Source organism: Sminthopsis crassicaudata, chromosome 3, assembly GCF_048593235.1.
Source record: "Sminthopsis crassicaudata isolate SCR6 chromosome 3, ASM4859323v1, whole genome shotgun sequence".
Lineage (NCBI taxonomy): Eukaryota > Metazoa > Chordata > Mammalia > Dasyuromorphia > Dasyuridae > Sminthopsis > Sminthopsis crassicaudata.
This window is the reverse complement of record NC_133619.1, coordinates 152,032,789-152,057,958: the sequence shown is the minus strand read 5'-3', so window position 1 is coordinate 152,057,958 and position 25,170 is coordinate 152,032,789. Positions and strand designations below refer to the sequence as shown.

Genomic DNA, 25,170 nt, shown 5'->3' with positions numbered 1-25,170 from the left:
ATGACTATACTGGAAGTTAGAAAAGACTGAGTTTTTGAATATTAATCCTGCCCTTGACTTCTAACATTATAAGGCAAGACACTGACCTCTGAATTGTAGCTTTCTTAGCTGTAAAAACAGAAAATAAAAAGAATGTCCAAATTCCTTTCATCGTAGGGTTGTTTGGTGAGTCCAATGAACTTATGCATGTAAAAGTGCTTTGTAACATTGTCCAGATCTTTACATATATAAAGGAGTGCTTTTCATCTGGTGGGCCCTTTATACCCAACGCATGGAAATCACGTTTTAAGCAAAGACAAAATTGCTACATGTAGATAAGCAGAGGAAGAAGGAATGAATAAATAAGCATTTTAGGTACTTATTTTCACATATCTAGCAGAACACCAGGGAGGATTCAAAATATATAACAATAAATTTTCATTTCAAGAAAGCATACAAGAAATTATATGCATGGCTGTCCATGTTCAACTTCAAAAAAAAAAAAAACAAAAAACACAACACAATAAATAGGACTGTCCAAAAATGGAATGGGGTAAAGGGAACACTTCATTTCCATAGTTAACTTACATGGTTTTTATGACAAATTAATGAAATCATATCTGTAAAGTGCTTTTCAAACATTAAAATATTTTACAAATATAGCTGTTATTATTATTACCATCCTCTCTGGATTTTGCAAATTGAAACTGGTTAATCCCATGTCAAGAGTCTGACTAGCCATTTGTTGGAGGTGTAGTACTAAAACATTCCAGGAAATATTCTAGGCTCCTTCCATCTCTGCCATTGTGTGCTTCATTCACCTTTATGACATACCTAAGGGACAGATTATAAGGGTAATGAAAATGTTGGTCTTTGTCTAGTCAATTGAAGTGAAAAAATGGAATAAGGATATTATGAAAGATATTAAAGATATTCATCTTCCCCTTGGAACTTAATAATATACTCAGAACAGAAGAAAAAGACCAGTTTCTCTATTTCAGTTCCTACTTCTAGGTTTAGTATATCTTATCACAGCAAAAAGATCATTGAATCTAGAGAATAAGAGTTCAAATTCTGTCTCTTACAATACCCTGGATATTTGTAAAATAACTGAGTTTCATGGTCTTCTACCACTTCTAGATCAATAATCCCATGAAATGAACAATATGAATTCCCTGAGTTCAATAGTATTTTTCTAATTTACATGGAAAGGTAATTTTCAATATTTACTTTTCTTTTTTTAAATTAATTTTATAATTATACATTTTTGATAGTATATATGCATGAGTAAATTTTTTTATAATATTATCCTTTGTATTCATTTTTCCAAATTTTCCTCTCCCTCCCTCTACTCCCTCCCCTAGATGACAGGTAACCTCATACATTTTACATGTGTTACAGTATAACCTAGATACAATATATCTGTGTAAATCCAATTTTTTTGTTACACATTAATTATTAGCTTCCGAAGGTATAAGTAACCTGGGTAGATAGACAGTAGTGCTAACAATTTACATTCACTTCCCAGTGTTCCTTCTCTGGGTGTAGTTATTTCTGTCCATCATTGATCAACTGGAAGTGAGTTGGATCTTCTTTATGTTGAAGATATCCACTTCCATCAGAATACATCTTCATACAACATTGAAGTGTACAGAGATCTTCTGGTTCTGCTCATTTCACTCGGCATCAGTTCATGCAAGTCTCTCCAAGCCTTTCTGAATTCATCCTGCTGGTCATTTCTTACAGAGCAATAACAATATTCACTTTTCTAAGATTTAGTTTCTAAAATTTTTTCTTTCTCCCTTACCTCCCCCCTTCTTAAGACAGCAAACAATCTGATATAGGTTATACATGGTCAATATAATATGAATTTTCCTACCTGGATCAATTTCTTACTTTTAAAAATTGTTACTCCTTTGGGAAAAATTTTAAATCTGTTCCTTTAGGAACATAATACAATTCCTTCTTTGTGTCATATTCTTTCCTAGTCTTTTCTTTAGTTATTGTTTGGTTAATTTTTTTTAATTAAACAAGCAAATTAATTTTCTTCTGAATGTTCAGGAAACTAATTCCCTTTGGAAAAAAAAAAAAAAAAGAAATTCTATGCAATTGTTAGACCAGTCTAGGCTGAGCTTGCCAAACTATCATCTTTATTCAGAGACATGGGAAACGCCCTATGTGAATGTTTGTTTTCTAGTCTAGCAGGGTTCTGATCGTTTCACAAGCAAACCATATATTATGAAATAAATGAGCCTTCCAGAGTCCTGGGACAGTTCCATTACTACTCTGTTCAATATGGTAGGATAGAGTTCCCAGAGATATTCGATAATAGTGGTTAATATTGTACTCAATGCAAAACACTGAAGGCCCAGAGAGATTTTTCCAAGATGTTACAGAATATAGCTTTATGGACAATGGAAGCAGAACTATTTAATTTGGCACAAGATCATCCTAAAGGGTGGAGAGCTGTTGGTATCCATATGCCCAAAAGAGTGGGGTAAAAGTGGAGTTAATTTCAGTGAAAAATTTAATCCATTGGGCATAACTGAGCTCTGTCAGAGATTTGTCTTAGGGACTTTGTGAGGGACACAGTCTGGAAATGGAGTCTCCAATTTTCTTCTAGCTCTTCTTTTTTTTTTTTTTTCCCCTGAGGCTGGGGTTAAGTGACTTGCCCAGGGTCACACAGCTAGGAAGTGTTAAGTGTCTGAGACCAAATTTGAATTCGGGTCCTCCTGAATTCAAGGCTGGCTGGCGCTCTATCCACTGCACCATCTAGCTGCCCACTTCTTCTAGCTATTCTTACTTTTGACCATCTTGGATTCTTACTGTGGGCTTCTAGCTCTTGTTCTCCCCCAGGATCCAGAGCTGGCCTGGTCTTATAGGGCCATTACCACATCCAACTACTAGAGACTCTCTGCTTTCCTCTCTTTATCGTGACCAAAAATGGCAACACACATTTTTTCCTTGAACAAAATAATAGGTGACTTGAAGATTAGATTAGCTGTTTTTACTAAGTAAATAAGGAAAACAAAATAATGAAACAGAAAGAATGGAATAAGCATTTATATAGCACCTATTAAGTCCTGAATGCTGTGTTAAGTGCTTTTTGCAAATGTTTTTATATTTGATCCTCATACTAACCTTGTGAGATACTTTACTCTATTTTACAGATGAGGAAACTGAGGCAAACGGAGATCAAATGAGTTGCCTAGAATCTCATAGCTAATAAATGTCTCAGGCCAGATTTGAACTTAGGAAGATGAATCTCCCTGACTCTTCATTGCGCCTCCTTGAAATCCAACAAATTTGTACATTTATTCAAGACAGATCCATATACTGCCCATATATAAGTTTGAGTGCCTTGTTTTGTAGCTCCATCCTTTGCCAAATGTGGAAGGATGTATATGAACCAATGCAAGTTAATTATTATCAAAATGCTAACTTTTTTTTTTTTTTTTTTTTTTTTTTTTTGGAGGCTGGGATTAAGTGACTTGCCCAGGGTCGCACAGCTAGGAAGTGTTAAGTGTCTGAGACCACATTTGAACGCGGGTCCTCCTGAATTCAAGGCTGGTGCTCTATCCACTGCGCCACCTAGCTGCCCCCAAATGCTAACTTTTTAAAAGAAAAAATTTCCAAGTCAAAGGAGAATTGAAATTATAGTGTTTACAGTATTTCATATTCATCCGAAAAGTGGATGGGATTAGGAGTCAAGAAAACTAAGGGGGGTACTGTAAGTAGATGCCTCAGGGTTATTGTGAAGAAAAAAGTGTGAGCTTGAAAAGCAATATTTTTACTTACAAAGTTTTTTTTTGTTAATCTTTCATTGCTTTCTTTAATGGGTGAGGAAGTCTTTGAATGCAGAAATGCTTAATGTAAGCTCATCTCTTTCTCTCTCTTTTTGCTCATCTCTTTTAAAGATAAATTTAGGGATTTTTCTTTCTGGAAAATTAATTTTTATAGTTTTTATGATCCATAAATATTTTGGACTTATTTCATGGTGCTTCTTTTTTCAGAAAACATTTTTATTTAAAATTTTGAGTTCTTATGCCCAAAGGGCTATAAAATTATGTATACCCTTTGATCCAGCAGTGTCTCTACTGGGTCTGTATCCCAAAGAGATCATAAAAGAGGGAAAAGGACCCACATGTGCAAGCATGTTTGTAGTATCCCTTTTTGTAGTGGCAGGGAACTGGAAGTTGAGTGGATGCCCATCAGGGGAGGAATGCCTGAATAAGTTATGGAATATTATTGCTTCATAAGAAATGATGAGCAGGTTTATTTTAGAAAAGCCTGAAAAGACTTACATGAATTCATGCCTAGTGAAATGAGTAGAACTGGAAAACATTGTATACAATAACAACAAGATTATATGATGATCAACTGTGATGAACTTTGCTCTTCTCAACTAGGCATTTCCAATTTCCATCACATCCACTTGTGATGGAAAGTGCCAGAGAGAGACCTATACATACTGAATGTGGATTAAAGCATAGTATTTTTCACCTTTTTTTGCTGTTATTTGGTTAATTTTTTTTTCATACTTGTGTTTTTTTTTTTTCTTTTGATCTGATTTCTCTTGTGCAGTATGACGAATATTAGAAATGTTTAGAAAAAGTGTGCAAAGTTTCTCATTTTTCTAAATATTTGAGAATTGGGGTCTTTATCAGAGATACTTGTTGCAAATTCTTACCAGTTTTCTACTTTATACTTTCCTAATACTTTTGGTTGCATTGGTTTTCTTTGTATAAAAGCTTTTTAAGTTTATATAATCAAAATTATCTATTTTATATTTTGTAATGCTCTCTATACCTTCTTTGGTCCTAAATTCATTCCTTATCCATGAATTTGACAGTAATTTTTGTCAACTAGTGAGTTTTTATGCCAAAAGCTTGGATATTTGGGTTTATCATATAGTAGATTACTAAGATATGTTCATTTCTATTCCCATTCAGTTTTCTCCAGAGATCTATCATATCTAACTTTTCCAGAATTTTTTCACCTTTTTTAGCTTTTTTGTTATTTGTTTTTGGTTAGGTTTATCTAGTTGTGTGAGGGGGAAATTTGAGTTTCCCCACTAGTATAATTTTATTTTTTATTTCTTTATGTAACTTATATAAATTCTCCTTCAAAAATTTAGATGCTATTTAATTTGGTACATATATGTGTATTATTGATATGACTAAATTATTTATGATACTTTTCAGCAAGATATAGTTTCCTTTTTTATCTTTTTAAATTAGATTTATTTTTTGCTTTTGCTTTGTTTGAGACAATGATTGACACCCCTGCTTTCTTTACTTCAGCTGAAGCATAATAGATTTAATTTCAGCTATATGTGTTAATCTATGGTTATCTTTCTTCAAGTATGTTTTTTGAAAACAACCTTCCATTTTATAGGTGAGTTGATCCCATTCACATTTAAAATTAAAATAACTGTGTTTCCTTCCATGCCATTTTTTGCTTGTTTATCCCTTTCTTTCTCTTATCTTTTAATCTTCCCATCCTCAGAAGTGTTTTACTTCTGATCAGCACCTTCCGTAGTATATCTTCCCTTTTATCAGGCCCTCTTCCCCTTTAGTCATCCCCATTCCTTTTTACTTCCATATAAAGATAAATTTCTATAAGTGAATATACATATTATTCCCTATATGAGCCAATTTTGATGAGAGTAAGGTTTAAGATTGGTATGACCCCCCCCTTCTATTGTAATAGCTTTTTCATGCCTCTTTTGTGTGGAATAATTTACCCCATTCAATCTCCCCCTTTCTCTTTCCAGCAATCTTTCTTTCTTACTGCTTTATTTTGCTTTCTGAGTTGATGGAACTTCTGAGAAAATTTGTAGTCCTGAAACTGACTTTTTTTCTTTTTTTCCTTTTTATTTTGGCTGAGGGATTTGAGATTAAGTGACTTGTCCAGGGTCACACAGAACTGACTTGTTTTTTAAATGATTTTTTTAACCCAGTATATCAGAGTAAATTCAACTCTGATATCTAAGCTCAACTTTTAAAATGAACAGTGTTGTCAAAAGATTCCAGAGCACCTCTCCTAGGAATAACTGCTTTTAAAAATACTTAATGTTTCAAAGTTAGGATAAATTTTTTCAGGTCTAAGCCAAAACTGCACTCTTTGCTAATAAAATATGAGCCATGGGGCACTTAGGTAACACAGTGGATAGAGCACTAGACCTGAAGTCAAGAGGACCTGAGTTCAAATTTGATCTCAGATACTTAACACTTCCTAGCCGTGTTATCCTGGGCAAGTTACTTAACCCCAAATGCCTCAGCAAAAATAAATAAAGAAATAAAAACAAACAAATAAATAAATAAGTGAATGAATGGATGAATAAATAAATAAATAAATGGATAAAATATGAGCCATGTTATAGAGTAGCTAAACCAATCTTTGAAATTCCATTATTATGGATTTGATGTTATTCTTTATACTTTAGTCTTGAAGTTCAAATATAATTTCCCTCAATATGTAAAGCTTTTCACAATTTGTCCCAACCTATTTTTCCAGTTTTATTGTACTTTAGTAGCTTCCATTCAAATTGCTGTCCAGTGTCCTCCTTATTATGTGTAGTACTCCATTTAACTTTAAATGGACTCTCATTTCATCTCCAGCTCTTAGGATCATAAATTTACAGGTTAAAGGGACTTTTGTGGTCCTCTAATCCAACTTCCTTACTTTAGGGATTAGGAAACTGACACCAGGAGAAAATGATTTTTATTTATTTATTTTTTAAATCCAGAAACAAAACTCAGACTTAGGTCTTTGGACTCCAGAGTGCTTTTCTTTGTACCATATTGTATACAGCTGGTCACTCTCGATGGAGAACTGAGTGAAGATAATCTAAAAGAAAAGTGTTGTGATCCATTTCTTAGTTATGCTATGCTAAGCCAACAAATAATGCAATTGGTTCATGTTTCTTGAGTATTTATCAGCAGAGATGGGAGAGTGAGTATTCTGGGTCCCTAATTAACTCTGGAAGCATAGTAAGTATATTAGATAGTGTGAACATGTCTAACAACTCCTAGCTTGGAGCTGTTTCTCTTAAACATCATGAGGATTCACAGAGCTATATCACTGACGGAATCTCTTCTCCCTCCCTGGGGCCACTGAATGAATGCATAGACAATTAATAATTGTACTAGAAGTTAAGTGTTTTCCTGTGTTATACACTGGAAAAGTGTATACAATTCCTGTGTTTTGCATAACACAGAGTGCATTATACTCATGGCTATTCCCTGCAATTCTCCTCTTTTCCTTTGTCTGTAAAATGAAGAATTAGATTAGATGGATAGCTACTGAGCTATGAGCCCTATCCTTTACCAAAATTATGCTTGGGAAATCTCAAATGGACCATTGCTGTGAATTGCTAACTGGTTGGGGAAATAGGTAATACCTTCTCCTCATTCAAAGCCCAGTATTCCAGTGGTTGTTATGAAGGAGTTTAGTTAGACTAGAAATTCTTCATCTAAAGTTTTAATACTTAAAAAATTGAATAATTATATTTCAACCTAAATTTAAAATTTTAATACTACATATTATATTTCATTAACTTAAAATTTTTATTCTGAAAAGAGATCCATAGATTTTACCATAACAGCAAAAAAGTTAAAAACCTCTTGACTAAATAATCACTAAATTACATTTTATAATTATTTTCCCAATAAGCTAGTCTACAATAGATAAGATTGGCTTACCTCTGGGGAAGGATGCATGGGGTCTCTTATCCAGATTATATTCAGAAGCTGGAATGGTCCTGAGGGGCTTGTTATTTTAGGAAGTTTTTTTTTTTTTTTTTTTTTTAGTTATACAGAGTTTTATGCTTTATTCAACAAATAAAAACTGCATGTTGGTAGGAGTGGGGAAAAGGCTGTTTCTTCCCTGCTGACTGAAACTACTCTCTACCATCTGGTATTAAGTGACTATATTGATGAGGATACACTGATTCCTTTAATCTTGGTTCCATTTTGCTATAGCGCCTTTTAATTTTCCTTTTTAACAAAAACCTTTTCTTTGTGTTTTTGTTTACAGACAGCAATATTGAGGCGACAGGGTCGATATGTATGCTCAACAGTTCCTACAAATGCAGAGAAGGAGGCCCAGAGCTTATTTGTTACAGAGGTAATGCTTTTTAGTGTTTGGGGAATTTTTGATGCAAACCCCCCCCCCCCCCCCCCCCCCACCTTTTGGCTTCAGCAATTGTTTTCCAAAAATTATCCCAGAAGTAGTTGCATTTTTATGGGGAAAAGTTGAATGTGTAGACGAGCACACCCTAACTCATTTATGGCTTGTTTCCAAAGCTTGAAAAGCTTGCAGAAGCACATGTCAGCAGTCAGTACTTCTCACCCCAAAACATACATGCTACAGGATTCCTATAGTGTGAGTAGGATGATGAATTAGTTGTGAACTAATAGGGATGGATTGGTTCTTATCCAATTGCTGTTTAACACATTTATGCAAATAACCTACCCATTTACCTAAAAATGAGTAACAATATAGAGCAATTTCACTACCATTTTATATCTTGAAAGGAAGATGGATTTTTTTTTTTTTTTTTTTAAAGAAGGATGTAAGGTTCCTTTTCAATATTATCTTTAAGATTGACTTCATATGTGTGGTATGCCTGCCAGCAATGCGGTAGGTAATAGAGTCATTTTTGGTGTCATGTTAAGCAATCTTTTGCTTGGTAAGTTTTTATAACCATTGATGATGAGAATTACAAATAGACAGTATCTTGCTAAGAATGGAATAGCCCTTTTAACTCTGTTTTAGATTTTGTCAGATTTGATTTTTTTTTTTAGCCTAGATATTTTGAAGAGGAAAAAAAATTAACAAATTATTGTTTTTCCCCCACACTATACCCCTAAATAGAAATAAGGATATTTTAATTCCCACATTCCTGATCAGTAGTTATTCTTCAAACCAGCAAACTATGCTATGAGCGAAGACCAACCAATAAGACTGTTGATATGGTGATAGTTGAAAATTTGGAAAGTTTTAAGTTGAAAATCAGAATTTCATTAGCAAACCTAATCGTTCTTAGAGAAGTTCGAAAGCCCATCAGGATTAACTAATATAATGTCTATAATATAAAGCAGTTAGCACGGTGTCTACCATATTGTAAGTGTATATAAATGCTTATTCATTCCTCTACCCAAAGTTCTGTACCACAGTAATGGAATTACTCCAGTCGAATTATTTATCTATTTAAAAACATGAAATAGTAAGAGAAAGTAGACATTTTATCCCTTATTTCTGCTATAGTTGCAGCATGGATGGGCTTTATTCTACTGCTTTTGGAGCCAATTTATTTAATGCTTTGGTGTTACTGCCACAAAGGGTGGAGTAAAGAATGCTTCCTGTCTGCCTTCTGGCCCCAAAGAGTATGACATAATAGCTGTTTAAAGTTTCAAAGAATATTGAGCATAGCTTTAAAATATTGGTGCATCTTGAGTAATGGCATGGAAGCTTAAATGTAGACCAAATCATTATTGTCAAACTTTTACTGCTCCACTAATTCTAGATTAAAATGACTGTTTTTTTTTTTTTTTTAAATCATATCAGATGTAACATTCTGTTTTTTTGTAGATCATTGTACTTTTTAATTTAGTCACCACAGAGATATGATATTTTCACATTTTTTTCCTAATGGCATTTCATTTATATGCAAATTCTGAGTACATAGACAACTTATTTGCTTAGGATTTATGCCTCATCTATTTCTCAAAAAAAAAAAAATTGATACAACTTACTCATTATTTTGACAGTACATATAATATTTAAATGTATAGTGTGCATTTTAAAAAATAGAAAATCTTAATCCTTTCTTACAGAATTGAAACAGTCACTTTTACATTTAATTTTAATTTCATTTTTTCTCAATTACATGTAAACAAAATTTTTTTATATTTTTAAAAAAGTTTTGATTTCCATATTCTTTCCCTCCTTCCTTCACTCCCTTCCCTCCTTCTTGAAAAGGCAAACAACTTGATATGGACAATACATATGTTGTCATATAAAACATTTACATATTAGCCATGTTGCCGAAAAAAAAAAAAAAAAAAAAAAGCAGACCAGAAAAACCCAAGAATAATAAAGTTAAACAAAAAGTTTGCTTCAATCTGCATTCAGAATCTATCAGTTCTTTCTCTGAAAGTGGAGATCTTTTTTCATCATAAGGCCTTTGGAATTTTCCTAGATCTTTGAATTGTTGAAAAAAGCTAAGTCATTCACATTTGATCATTGTACAATATTATTGTTATTGTTTACAATATTCTCTTGGTTTGGCTCACTTCACTTTGCATGTCTTTTCTGTGTTTTTCTGAAATTCACTTGCTTACCATTTCTTACAGCACAATAGTACTCCATCACAATCATCAATCTCAAATTGTTCAGCTATTCCCCAGTGGATGGGCACCACCTCAATGTCCAATTCTGTGCCAAAAGAAGAACTGCTATAAATATTTTGGAACATAAATTCTTTTTCCTTTGATCTCTTTGGAGTACAAATCTAGGAGTGGTATTTCTGGGTCAAAGAGTATGCACAATTTTATAATTGTAGAATCATTTTAAAGGGATTTTTTTTACTATCTCACTATTACTATGTGACTTCTGTACAGTATACCATCATGTAAACAAAAAATATATTTCAGTCAGATCTGATTTTCTTTAGTATTTTTTGGGCCTTTTTATCAAGCTGTTCATTTTATTTTCATATGTCTTCCATTATTTTCTTATTTTTCAATTTTATTTTATTTAAAGAAATAGAATAAACAAAAAAGAAAAACAGAAAAAGCAATACAAGATAAGATTTATAAAGTGCTTAGTATAGTGACTGACAAAATTAAGGCACTTAATAAAATGTTTGTTCCTGCTTTTATGTAAGAAGTGATGAAATTTGGCTCAGTGATATTTCTTGCATTTAACTGTAGACCTTTGTTCTAGATTAAAAATCACTTTTTAAATTAAATGCATTTAAAAACATAAAGTAAAATTTTAAATAATCAGAACTAAATTATCTAGAGGTAGAAAATGAGATGTAATTCTTGGATTTTTTTGGGGGGGTTATACATGTTTGTTATGAGGGAGAGCTTCTTGGGTGGCATATGTTAATGGGTAGTGATAGATATACATATGTTTTTTAAAAACATTAATAATTTTTCTGAACAAAATGAAAAAACTATAGAAGAAAACACCAATAGAGCAATTATGTTACAACCTTCTTTTTTTTTTTTTTTTTTTTTTTTTTTTATTATTATATATATATTTTATAATATTATCCCTTGTATTCATTTTTCCAAATTGCCCCCCCTCCCTCTATTCCCTCCCCCCGACGACAGGCAATCCCATACATTTTACATGTGTTACAATATAGTCTAGGTACAATACATGTGTGTGAATATCATTTTCTTGTTGTACAATAAACATTAGAATCCGAAGGTACATGCAACCTGGGCAGACAGATATTAGTGCTAACAATTTACATTCGCTTCCCAGTGTTCCTTCTCTGGGTATAGTTATTTCTGTCCATCATTGATCAACTGGAAGTGAGTTGGATCTTCTTTATGTTGAAGATTTCCACTTCCATCAGAATACATCCTCATACAGTATTGTTGTTGAAGTATACAGTGATCTTCTGGTTCTGCTCATTTCACTCAGCATCAGTTGACCTAAGTCTCTCCAGGCCTCTCTGTATTCCTCCTGCTGGTCATTTCTTACAGAGCAATAATATTCCATAACCTTCATATACCACAATTTACCCAACCATTCTCCAACTGATGGACATCCATTCATCTTCCAGTTTCTAGCTACAACAAAAAGAGCTGCCACAAACATTTTGGCACATATATGTCTCTTTCTGCTCTTTAGTATTTCTTTGGGATATAATCCCAGTAGTAGCGCTGTTGGGTCAAAGGGTATGCACAGTTTGATAACTTTTTGGGCATAATTCCAGATTGCTCTCCAGAATGGCTGGATTCTTTCACAACTCCACCAGCAATGTATCAGTGTCCCAATTTCCCCACATCCCCTCCAACATTTGTCATTATTTGTTCCTGTCATCTTAGCCAATCTGACAGGTGTGTAGTGGTATCTCAGAGTGGTCTTAATTTGCATTTCTCTGATCAGTAGTGATTTGGAACACTCTTTCATGTGAGTGGATATAGTTTCAATTTCTTCCTCTGAGAATTGTCTGTTCATATCCTTTGACCATTTATCAATTGGAGAATGGTTCGGTTTCTTATAAATTATGGTCAGTTCTCTATATATTTTGGAAATGAGACCTTTGTCAGAACCTTTGTTTTTAAAAATATTTTCCCAATTTGTTACTTCCCTTCTAATCTTGTTTGCATTAGTATTATTTGTACAGAAACTTTTTAGTTTGATGTAATCAAAATCTTCTATTTTGTGATCAATAATGATCTCTAGTTCTCCTCTGGTCATAAATTCCTTCCTCCTCCACAAGTCTGAGAGGTAGATTATCCTCTGTTCCTCTAATCTATTTATTATCTCCCTCTTTATGCCTAAATCATGGACCCATTTTGATCTTATCTTGGTATATGGTGTTAAGTGTGGATCCATATCTAATTTCTGCCATACTAATTTCCAGTTTTCCCAACAGTTTTTTCCGAATAATGAATTTTTATCCCTAATGTTGGAATCTTTGGGTTTGTCAAAGATTAGATTGCTATAGATGTACCCTTTTTTGTCCTTTGTATCTAATCTGTTCCACTGATCTACCGGTCTATTTCTTAGCCAATACCAAATGGTTTTGGTGACTGCTGCTATATAATAGAGCTTTAGATCAGGTACACTTAGACCACCTTCCTCTGAGTTTTTTTTCATTAGTTCCCTTGCAATTCTTGACCTTTTATTCTTCCATATGAATTTTGTTGTTATTTTTTCTAGGTCATTAAAATAGTTTCTTGGGAGTCTGATTGGTATAGCACTAAATAAATAGATTAGTTTGGGGAGTATTGTCATCTTTATTATATTCGCTCGGCCTATCCAAGAGCACTGAATGTCTTTCCAATTATTTAAATCTGATTTTATTTTTGTGGCAAGTGTTTTGTAATTTTTCTCATATAATTCCTGACTTTTCTTTGGTAGATGGATTCCCAAATATTTTATACTCTCAACATTTGTTTGGAATGGAATTTCTCTTTGTATCTCTTGCTGTTGCATTTTGTTAGTGATATATAAAAATGCCGAGGATTTATGTGGATTTATTTTGTATCCTGCCACTTTGCTGAAATTTTGAATTATTTCTAGTAGCTTTTTAGCAGAGTCTTTGGGGTTCTCTAAGTATACCATCATGTCATCTGCAAAAAGTGATAGTTTAATTTCCTCATTTCCTACTCTAATTCCTTGAATCTCTTTCTCGGCTCTTATTGCCGAGGCTAGCGTTTCTAGTACTATATTGAATAGTAATGGTGATAGTGGGCAACCTTGTTTCACTCCTGATCTTACTGGGAAAGGTTGCAGTTTATTTCTATTGCATATTATGCTTACTGACGGTCTTAAATATATACTCCTGATTATTCTAAGGAATAATCCATTTATTCCTATACTCTCAAGAGTTTTTAGTAGGAATGGATGTTGGATTTTGTCAAATGCTTTTTCTGCATCTATTGAGATGATCATATGGTTCTTATTAATTTGATTATTAATATGGTCAATTATATTAATAGTTTTCCTAATATTAAACCAGCCCTGCATTCCTGGAATAAATCCTACTTGATCATAGTGTATTATCTTGGAGATAATTTTCTGAAGTCTTTTTGCTAATATCTTATTTAAGATTTTAGCATCAATATTCATTAAGGAGATTGGTCTATAATTTTCTTTCTCAGTTTTCGATCTACCAGGTTTAGGTATCAGTACCATGTCTGTGTCATAAAAGGAATTTGGTAGGACTCCTTCATCCCCTATTTTTTCAAATAATTTATATAACATTGGGGCTAATTGTTCTTTAAATGTTTGGTAGAATTCACATGTGAATCCATCTGGCCCTGGGGATTTTTTCCTGGGGAGTTGATTAATAGCTTGTTCTATTTCTTTTTCTGAAATGGGACTATTTAAGCAATTTATCTCCTCCTCTGTTAATCTAGGGAGCCTATATTTTTGGAGGAAGTCATCCATTTCACTTAAGTTATCAAATTTATTGGCATAAAGTTGGGCAAAGTAACTCCTTATTATTTCTCTAATTTCCTCTTCATTGGTGGAAAGATCCCCCTTTTCATTTGTAAGACTATCAATTTGATTTTCGTCTTTCTTTTTTTTGATCAAATTTACCAAAGGTTTATCTATTTTATTGGCTTTTTCATAAAACCAACTCTTGGTTTTATTTATTAATTCAATAGTTTTTTTACTTTCAATTTTATTGATTTCTCCTTTTAATTTTTGTATTTCGAGTTTAATTTTTGGTTGGGGGTTTACAATTTGGTCTTTTTCTAGCCTTTTAAGTTGTAAGCCCAATTCGTTAATCTTCTCTTTCTCAATTTTCTTCAAATAAGCCTCTAAAGATATAAAATTTCCCCTTATTACTGCTTTAGCTGCATCCCAAAGATTTTGATATGATGTCTCATCATTATCATTATCTTGGGTGAAATTATTAATTGTTTCTATAATTTGCTCTTTCACCCAGTCATTCTTTAAGATGAGATTATTCAGTTTCCAATTACTTTTTGGTCTATTTACCCCTAACTTTTTACTGAATGTAGCTTTTATTGCATTGTGATCTGAGAAGAAGGCATTTATTATTTCTGCCTTCCTACATTTAATTTTGAGATCTTTATGTCCTAGTATATGGTCAATTTTTGTATAGGATCCATGAACTGCTGAGAAGAAAGTATATTCCTTCCTATTGCCATTCAGTTTTCTCCAAAGGTCTATCATACCTAGTTTTTCTAATGTTCTATTTACTTTTTTAATTTCTTTCTTGTTTGTTTTGTGGTTTGATTTGTCTAAATCTGAGAGTGCAAGGTTGAGATCTCCCACTATTATAGTTTTACTGTCTATTTCTTCTTGCAGTTCTCCTAACTTTTCCTTTAGAAAGTTAGATGCTATACCACTTGGTGCATATATGTTTAGTATTGATATGGCTTCATTATTTATGCTACCTTTCAGCAGGATATAGTTTCCTTCCTTATCTTTTTTAACGAGATCTACTTCTGCTTTTGCTTGATCTGAGATAAGGATAGCTACCCCTGCTTTTTTGGCTTTACCTGAAGCATAATAGGCTCTGTTCCAACCTTTTACCTTTACTCTGTATGTATCTCCCTGCTTTAAGTGTGTTTCCTGTAGGCAACATATTGTAGGGTTCTGCTTTTTGATCCAATCTACTATCCGTCTCCGTTTGATGGGATCGTTCATCCCATTTACATTTACAGTTAAAATTACTAATTCTGTATTTCCTGCCATCGTATTATCCCCAGCTTATGCTTTTTTCCCTTGACCCCCCTGATCCCCCTCCCCGATATTTAATTTACAGACCCCCCCTTGTGCCGCACAACCCTCCCTCTTTTTTTTTTTGGATCCCTCCCCCCTCCCTCCAAGTCCCTTCACTTATTCTCCTTTTCCTTTTCCCTTTTCCTCTCCCCCCTTTTAATGAGGTGAGAGAAAATTCTCTGAAAAACAAATATGTTAATTATTTACTCTTTGAGCCTCTTCTGATGAGAGTAAGATTCACACAATGATTCTCCCCCTCACTAAGTTCCCTCAGATATGGTGTATTTTCTATGTCTCTTCCTGGGATGTAGTTTCCCTCTTTTTATCACTCCTTCCCCTTTTTCTGAACCGACCTCCTTCCCTTTACTACACCCCCCTTTTTTTCTTTTATATCAGTAAAATCAAATTATCCTTGAGTATTTTTTATATACCCACAACAGAGTTACAGTTCTCAAGGTTTCTGTGTACCTTTTTCTGTTTCTCTTCAGTCTTGTGGATGTAGATCAAATTTTTTGTTTAAGTCTGGTTTTTTTCTTAGAAACATATAGAATTCCTCTGTTTCATTGAATGACCATCTTCTTCCATGGAAAAAGATGCTAAACTTAGCTGGGTAGTTCATTCTCGATTGCAGTCCTTGATCTTTTGCCTTTCGGAATATCAGGTTCCAGGCCCTTCTATCTTTTAATGTGGAGGCAGCCAGATCTTGGGTGACCCTTATTGTGGCACCTTGGTATTTAAATTGTTTTTTTCTAGCTGCTTGCAGGATTTTCTCCTTTGTGTGGTAATTCTGCAGCTTAGCCACAATATTCCGTGGTGTTCTTTTTTTAGGGTCTATTTCAGAAGGAGTTCGATGAATTCTTTCCACATCTACTTTCCCTTCTGTTTCTATTATCTCTGGACAGTTCTCTTTGATAATTTCCTGTAAAATAGAATCTAGGCTCTTTTTTTGGTCATAGTTTTCGGGAAGTCCAATAATCCGCAGATTATCTCTCCTAGATCTATTTTCCAGGTCTATAGATTTTCCCAGTAAGTATTTGACGTTGTTCTCCAGCTTCTCATTTTTTTTGTTTTGTTTGACTGATTCTTGGGTTCTCTGTGAATCATTCATTTCTATTTGTTCCATCCTGACTTTTAAGGAGTTATTTTCTTCTTTCACAGTTTTTAGTTCTTTTTGTAAATGCCCAATTTCGTTTTTAAATGAGTTATTTTGCTCTATTGAATTTTTTTCCATTTCCCTAATTTTTTTTTTTTGAGAATTATTTTCTTTTTCCAATTCAGAAATTCTATTTTCTTGAGACTTTTTTATCTTTTCCAATTCAGAAATCCTACTTTCCTGTGTTTTTTTAACCTTTTCTAATTCACTAATTTTGTTTCCCTGCATCTCCTGTGAATTCTTTATTTTTTCCAACTCCAATTTCAGGACGTTGTTATTCTCTATCATAACTTCTCTTTCCTTTCCCCATTTTTCTTCGATCTCCCTCAATTTCTTAAGAGCTTCTTCTAGGAGAGAGTTATGTGATGGGGGGCAGGAATCGTTCCCCTTTAGGTTGTTATCTTCTGAATCTTTGCTGTTAACTTCCTCGGGGTTGGATACCCGCTCTTTCTCTGTATAGAAGGAATCTATAGTTTTTCTAGCTTTTTTGCTCATACTTAAAAAATGTTTTGGGGTCTGTCTCTGGGGTAGGAAATTATTTACTTCTTTACCAGCTTCCTCCCAGACCGGATGGATGCAGCGGCCCCTGCGCCCGCGCTAAGAGAGAGCTCTGGGAGAGAGTTCCCCACCCCCTCCCTGGAAGCGCCTCAGAGGTGATTAGCACTGCTGTGCTTCGAGGGCGTAGAATAGTGAAGACTGCAGGATGCCCAGGCTATGTGTCCGGGTGGGGAGTGGGTGTCTGCAGCAGGTGACGTGAAAAGCCCCTGCGCTCAAACTGGAAGTGTCTGCCAGAAACCGCGGTCCCTAGTTCAAAGGTTCCGCTTCTCTGGGACTTCCTGGAGCTGAGTTCCACTCCCTCCAGCTAAGCTAGGCAGTGTGTGTTGCCTTGGGCCGTATCCACCCACTTGTCAGTCTCTTAACTATTCTCAGGTGGTAGCTGAGGCCACACCCCCTGGTGCCGATTCTCTGCTGAGTCACCCCCAGGGTGGGGGGGTGGGGGGGAATCTAATCTGAGTTTTAAAATATTTTGGCTTTCTCTTCTGAACTGCTAAATAATTAGCAGAGAAGAGCTAACAGCCTGTGCCAGATTCCTTTACCTCAGTGGCTTCTCTGATCCCAGAGCCCCTCCCAGCGCAGTGGGCGCAGTGTGCCCCTACCCCACCGTCTGTGCTGGTCTTTCTTATTCCTCCCCTGAGAACTGACCTTTCCTGTTGAAACTCCAGATTCTCTTCAGCTGGTAAGTCGTGCTTCCAGTCCTTGTGGTATCTATCAGTCCTGAGCTAATTTTGAGACTTAATTTATCTAATTGGTTGTGAGGGAGTGAGGACGTTCACTGAGTCGTGTGTTTCTTCTCCGCCATCTTGGCTCCGCCCCCATGTTACAACCTTCTTAAAAACCAAATTATAGTTAACAATTCAGTTCCTTATAAAAGTTTTTTTCTTGTTCTTTGTATAATGAAACACCATTTTTACTATTAACTAAATTCATATTTAAAAAGGATAATTAAAAACAAAAATAGCAAATCCTACTGTATTAGGAGTTGCTGAATGCTTTCTAGCTCCCTGTTATAAGATATTCATTTTCTGACTTGGACTGATGCAAAGTACCATCCTAAGCTGCCTCCTTTATTTAAGGATGTCTTTCATTTGTCTCAGTTTCTATGGATATGGGGAAATTAACAAAATGTTGTGGTTTAGAAGGCCAGTTTTGATATTTGAGCCATATGTTGAAGCTCATCCCCGATCTTACATGTTCTAATAATAATTTTAATATTGAAAGTCCCATATTGATATCTAGCAGAGAGATGCATTGTGGTGAATCTGTTTCTGATTAGCCAGTAACTGATCAGAAAATGAATGCATGCTTTGCAAGTTGGTTCATATTAAATGCTGATGCTACATCGTATTACTTATCCTGTGTCAATTCAAAATCATTCCTTTTTGAAAGCCTAGTTATGTTACTTTTTAGGGTGTTAAAATACCCCCATTCTTGGTTGGATATTAATGGACATTATTTATGAATTGCTATAGCTGAAGTGGTTCAAATGAAATGTATTTAGGTTACTGCCACTAATAGAAGCCTTGGCATAGAATGGTGTATAAATTTAAAAAATGTTTATGAATAAATCATAAATTACTATGAAATGGAATCTCTCTTACCGTCTTGCCTCATAAGAATCCTATTCTAATAAAAAGAAGGGGAAAAAAACCTGAAGATTTAAGAAAGCTCTTAGGAAAACCTCATTGGGAAAATGGGTAAAAGTATAATTTTTATCTGTCTTTAATAGCATAGTAATGGCAATTAAATATAAATTAATATTTTAAAGTTAAATTGAGCTAAAGTTCTCATTCATTACATATTCGTGGTTGGATTTCCTATTACCTTTCTTACAAACCCGAGTTATAATAGGAAGAAATATCTATCTAGGTTAAAGCAGGGCTGGCTACCGGCAGAATTGCAAAGTATAAAGTTCTCTGTTTGGCATTCAAAACTCTTTACACGCTACTTCTTCCATGCACTCCATGATCCAGCTATGATGGTCTGTTTGTTCAAATTGTTTTTAATTCTGTCTCATTCTTTGTGACCCCATTTGGGGTTTTCTTGGCAGAGATACTGGAGTGGTTTGCCATTTCCTTTTCCAAATTATTTTCCAAATGAGGAAATTGAGACAAACAGAGTTAAATGGCTTGCCCAAGGTCACACAATCACTAAGTGTCTAAGGCTACATACCTGACTCCAGGTCTGGTGTGCTATCCACTACATCACCTAGCTGCCCTTGCAGTTTCTCAAATGTGACTTTCATCTCCCATTTATGTGCTTTGCATTGGCTTTCCCTCATGACTCTCCTTCCTCACCTGTCTTTTGGTTCCCCTTACAACTCAATTCAAATTCTACTCTCTCTCCAAGAGGTCTTTGTTAGTTCCCTCAATTTGCTCAAGTTTTCCCCTTTTTGATTATTTTCTCTGCATTTATTTTATGTATTCTCAGTTATTTAATGTGTTGTCTCTCCCATTAAAATATAAACACCTTGGAGGAAAATAATGTTTTTAATTTTTTTGTATCCCCAACACTTTGCATAATTCCTGATACATGGAAAGTATTTATTAAATTCTTTTTGACTGACTAACAAGTTAAACTGATAAAATTCTCAAATAGATTTTATTTATTTTGCTCCAATATGAGGGATGGTTTTGGTGAGTTAGAGGTACCCCTGAACTCACACCATTTAAGCAATTACATATGGCATGTCTTGGGGTACTGTTTTTAAACTGACACCTTTTGCTGTTTATTTCCCCCCACATAGTGCATCAAAACCTATAATTCTGACTGGCATGTTGTGAATTATAAATTTGAAGACTACTCTGGAGAGTTCCGGCAGCTTCCAAAGTAAGTAAATCATCTGATATCATATTTTGGAATTGATAATATTGAGAACATACTTTGTGCTTGAGAGGTACAATTTTTGTGTACAAATAAATATAAAGAAGATATTTGATGGTTTTTTAAAAAATTGAGTTGGTTTGGGGTATCTTTGCTTGTGCCTTTGGAAGATCATAAAACCTAAGTATAATCCATTAGAAAATAATTTGATTATATTTTAACCTTTACTATTGTGTTTTCCAGAGCACTAATAATGCACTAATAATGAATATTAATAAACTAATAACAAAAAAACAATAACTTAGATGATATTTATTAAGCAGAAAAAGTTAAGGATAGTAATCTAAGTGTTTAAGGACAATTTTATTTTGAAGGGAATGTTGTCAATTTTGGGCTTTGTAAAAGAGGATTTGATCTTGTTTGTTTTATTTGAAGAGAGATTCAAAGTCCAAACATTTTCCTAAGTGTCCTGTGTCCCCATCTTAAAAAATTTGTTTTTACAAAGTTTTTAACAAAATTGAATATATTGAAGTTGATTAATGGCATTTCTTCAGTGGGTCAATGGCAAATGTTGCCTTGAAGGTTGACTGGGGGATGCCTACTTTTTGTTCATTATGAAAATTGAGAACAGAAGCTTGCATTTTTTCAGAAATGTAAACTGATTCTAGTGAATGAAAAATAAACTTGCTTGAGCACCTATTCATCTGTTTTACTTTGTGTAGCTTTCATCTCTGAGCTGAAGTAACCTCTTTGTAGTCTTCTCAGGGGATGAAACTGTTTATTTTTTCTATGTGTGTGTGGTTCAACCACTCCTTAATAATGTCCAGCCAGCTTTCCAGTTGTCTCTTTTCTAACCTCAACATAGGACACTCCCTCCAAACATTATCTTTTCCAGATGGTCTTCTCTCTGTTTTATAGTTTCCAAATCTTCTACTTGGGTCTTATCATTTTCCCTGTATAATTACTTTTCCTTAGTTTTCTTTCCCATAAAATCCTTATTGGGAAATAATATGAATTGTATCATTAGACATTTTAACCTTTTTTCGATTGCAAGTAGAATAGATCCATGGCCAATGATTACTGTCACCCAGCAATTCTGATGATGAAGATAGCAATTAGCAGTTTCCAAAATTCAGTGTATTCTGATGCACCCATTCCCAGAGACATAAACTTCTCTTTTTTCACTCCAGCTCAAATTGTCATTGGAATGTAGATTTAATATTTCATTCACAAATATAGTGAAGATTAAGATTTAATACCTTAGACTCACAACCCTAAAGTCTGCCTTAAATGTTTGATGTGGAAGAAAGGATTGGATTATAAAAGAAGGCCTTTATTAACCTTTCTAATTCTTAGAGCTGAGGTGTCACACTAGAGCAGCAAAACTCATCCTGCAAACTCCTGAGTGCCATCTCTATGTGAGTTTGACACAACTCTCAAAAAATCGATATTTTTCCCCTTTAAGAATTAGATAGTACTGCCTGAAACCTGCTCTCTTAGTTGGGAGTCCCTGTCCTCCATTTCATAAAGAACACCTGTCATACTCAATCCCCCTCACTCACTTTCTGGACTTTCCCATCTCCTTAATATCAGTCTTACCCATTATCCTCCCTTCCCCTTGTTCACTCCCCTTCATGTGTTGTGTTCTTATTACAGTGCAACCTCCTTGAGGGTAGAGACTATCTTTCTTGCTTGTATTTATATCTTCAGTTCTTAGCACAGAGCCTGGCATATAAAAAGCACTTAATGCATTATCTGTTTAACTATCTATCTACCTACCTACCCACCTATCTTCTTAGATATCTACCTATAATTGATCTATGATCGATCAATCTACCTATCTACCTACCTGTCTATCTATTTACTTATCTACCTACCTAGAATCTATCTGTCTGTCTATTTACCTATCTGTTTACATACTTATCTACCTATCATTGATCAATCTAGCTGTTTACCAATCTACCTACCTATCTACCTATCTTTCTGTCTACTTATCTATCTACTTCCCTACCTACCTAGCTACTTATGTATCTACCTATAATCTATTTTTTCGTCTGTCTAACTATGTCTGTCTACTTACCTATCTATCTATGTACTTACCTACTTATCTATCTATCTATCTACTTGTCTGTCTGTCTGTCTTGGTATCTTATTAGCTTGCTATAAAACAGCTTTGTTCCAAGTATAATTTTATCTTCAAATGCTTGTATTTAAAAAATGTTTTTATTAGGCTATCAAATAAGTGGTTGAAATTATTTTGGCCTCTCTTTTTTATGATCTATTTTTTGGCTAGTTGTTGTTCATTAGCATTCTTATAATGAGCTCAGAATCATAGACTTATGGGACATGAGAATAGCAAAGAGCACTGATTTATCATTTCATTAAAAACCCCTATTTTACTGATAGGTTAAATTATTTTCTCAAGGTTATGTAGTAAAACTAGATCTAAAGAATGATTTATCCTGATTCCCCAGGAATGTGTCATATATGGATTCTTTATGGAGATGCAAGAAATCTATCATTTGGGGATTCCTTATGGAGACCAATGGGTTGTCCACATCTTTTATCACTATGAGTCATCCTGATTCATTGGCATATTGTCAGTAGAAAGGGAAGAAAATATTCTGGCTGCAAAATTTCAGGAATTGAGTTCAAATCCTGACTCTGCATTTAATGTTTTTATAACACTTCTCTGGACCTCCCAGTCTCCACATATGTACAATAAAGTTGACTTTTGCCTATTTGCCTGGAATGTTCCCCTTCCTCACCTGGACTTCTTGATAGCCATGGATACCCTGGAGCCTCCATTCAAACACTGCCTTCTACAGGAGGTCTCTCCCAGGCCCCACAGGTGCCAGAGCCTTTCCCGTTAAGGTTCCATTACGCTATTCTCCCATGTGCCAATTTATATGCATATTGTCTTTCTTATTAGAATATAATTTCCATGCGATTAAAGAATGTTTTGATTATTCTTTGTTTCACCAGTACAGTGATGGGCATGTAGCAAATGCTTGTTGAGTGGCTGATTGATAGAAATACTGGTGTGAATTGATCTCCTTCTCTAAGAAAGTGTTAAATAATCTTTATAAATTCCCAGTTTCCCTAGAAATAAAGTAATGGCAAAAGAATTTGACAATACTAATATTCCTCATTGATTAGATAATTTATACATAATAAACGTGTTGGTTTATGTTGAAACTTTTTTCTTTCTTTCTTTCTTTTTTTTAAGCAAAGTGGCAAAATTGGATAAACTTCCTGTCCATGTTTATGAAGTAGATGAAGAGGCTGACAAAGATGAGGTAGGTTGATTGCATATTACTGTTTTAATCTTGAATAAAATATTAGCAAGAAGATTACAGCAAGTTATCCCCAGGATAATACATCATGACCAAGTGGAACTTATACCAGGAATGCAAGGCTGGTTCAATAACAGGGAAACTATTAGCATAATTGACTATATCAATAACCAAAGTAACAAAAATCATATGATCATCTCAATAGATGCAGAAAAACATTTGACAAAATCTAACATATGCATATTACTGTTTCCTTTAGTCATTAGTAAAACATATATATATGTGTAACATATATATATGTATATATTTATCAAAAGGACTTTTTAATTTTTGTAATAGCTTAGAAAATTAAAAAATCAATTCTCATGTTTCTTTAAAAGAGATAATAGTGGTTAATTGCTTAATTGATAAAATAAGTAAAATAAATTTTCTTTTTAAACCATACTCTTCTTGTTTATTTTTTCTCTCAAAATTTCAAAGGAATTAACTGATTGGTTCCTAAGGCTTGGATTTAATATGTATTCCTGGTAGGTAGTGGCAAGATATAATACTCAATTTATCAGATTTGGTACATTACTGAAATATATAAGCATCTGTATTCTGTAACTGAATGATTATTCATCATTATGAAGAAAAATGGCAGAAATTAAATTTATAGATGTGCATGTCTTCCTTGACTGTACTAAATTAATTCTTCAGTTTTAGAGCCACTTCTTTACAAACAAAACCCTATGCTACCCTTAACAATGGGAAGAACCTATAACTTAGGTTGGTGGAAAATATGAAAATATTAAGGCTTTTATTATTGTTGTTGAATTGTTTTTCAGTTGTTTCTGAATCTTTGTGATCCCATTTTGGCATTTTCTTGAAAAAAATAAAGTGGTTTGCCATTTCTTTCTCTAGCTCATTTTACAGATCAGATAACTAAGGCAAATAGGGTTAAGTGACTTATCTAGGGTCATACAACTGGTAAGTATTTGAGACAAGACTTGAACTCAGGAAGGTGAGTCTTCTTGACTCTATACACTATGTTGCCATTTATCCCCTTCCCTCCCCCCCCATTAAGGCATTAAGAGGAGTAAATTCAATCTCATTTAAAAAACCCTAACATTGTTAGCTTCCCTAATATTTCCCATATTTTCCTATTCATTTGGGATAATGAATGACCCATTTGAATTTTAGATGCTTTTTATGCTGTCAGCTCTGCCAGTTATATACCATTAGCCCACTCACTAATGAATTTATTTAAAATATTCTCTGGTAGTCTGTTGTCCCAGAATACTGTATTAAGAGGCAACATTGAATGTATATACTTTTACATAATTTTGGAAAACATAGAGCTATTATATATACAAACTTTATTGTATAAAATACTTGTCAAAAATTAATACTTACAAACGAGGGTTGTATTGTTTCTCAGGTAAGATCTAAGATTTGTTTTTCTCAAATGTCATTTGGATTTTTTAAACAATGAAGTACATTCCTGGTGAGATTTGAGACCCACACTGGTGCAGGACAATTGGAATCAGATCTCATTGTGTGTTTCTATTGTTTATTTTCCATTTAAACTAAAAGCAAGTGAAGATGAACAGCAGATATAATCTTGGAAGAGGGGGGAAAAAGTCACAGAAAGTGTGTGTGTGTGTGTGTGTGTGTGTGTGTGTGTGTGTGTGTGTGTGTGTGTGTTTATGCACACATACTTGTAAGTACAGAGACAAACTAATTGATTATAGATTATAAGCCTCAAGGATTTTTTTAGCACCAGCTAATTGGGGTATCTCTTACCTTTGTCCGTTTTTCATTTAACAGCAGCAAAACCTTGTTATGGAAGGGTACATAATCAAGTGAAATAAGCCCTGGCCAGGAGTTATAAAACCCGAGCAAATCACACTTCTGATGCTTTCT

The 25,170-nt window shown here is 34.1% G+C and overlaps 1 protein-coding gene across 27 annotated transcripts in view; it reads left to right on the top strand.

Moving 5' to 3' along the window:
- Positions 1-25,170, top strand: part of DOCK9 (dedicator of cytokinesis 9) — a 353,079-nt gene that overhangs the window by 175,076 nt on the left and 152,833 nt on the right. For all 27 annotated transcript variants that reach the window (XM_074299422.1, XM_074299428.1, XM_074299424.1 and 24 more), the window contains exons 3-5: positions 8,020-8,109; positions 19,893-19,975; positions 23,199-23,268. In XM_074299422.1, coding sequence (XP_074155523.1) covers positions 8,020-8,109; positions 19,893-19,975; positions 23,199-23,268 — 243 coding nt within the window. The remainder of the gene's footprint in view (positions 1-8,019; positions 8,110-19,892; positions 19,976-23,198; positions 23,269-25,170) is intronic.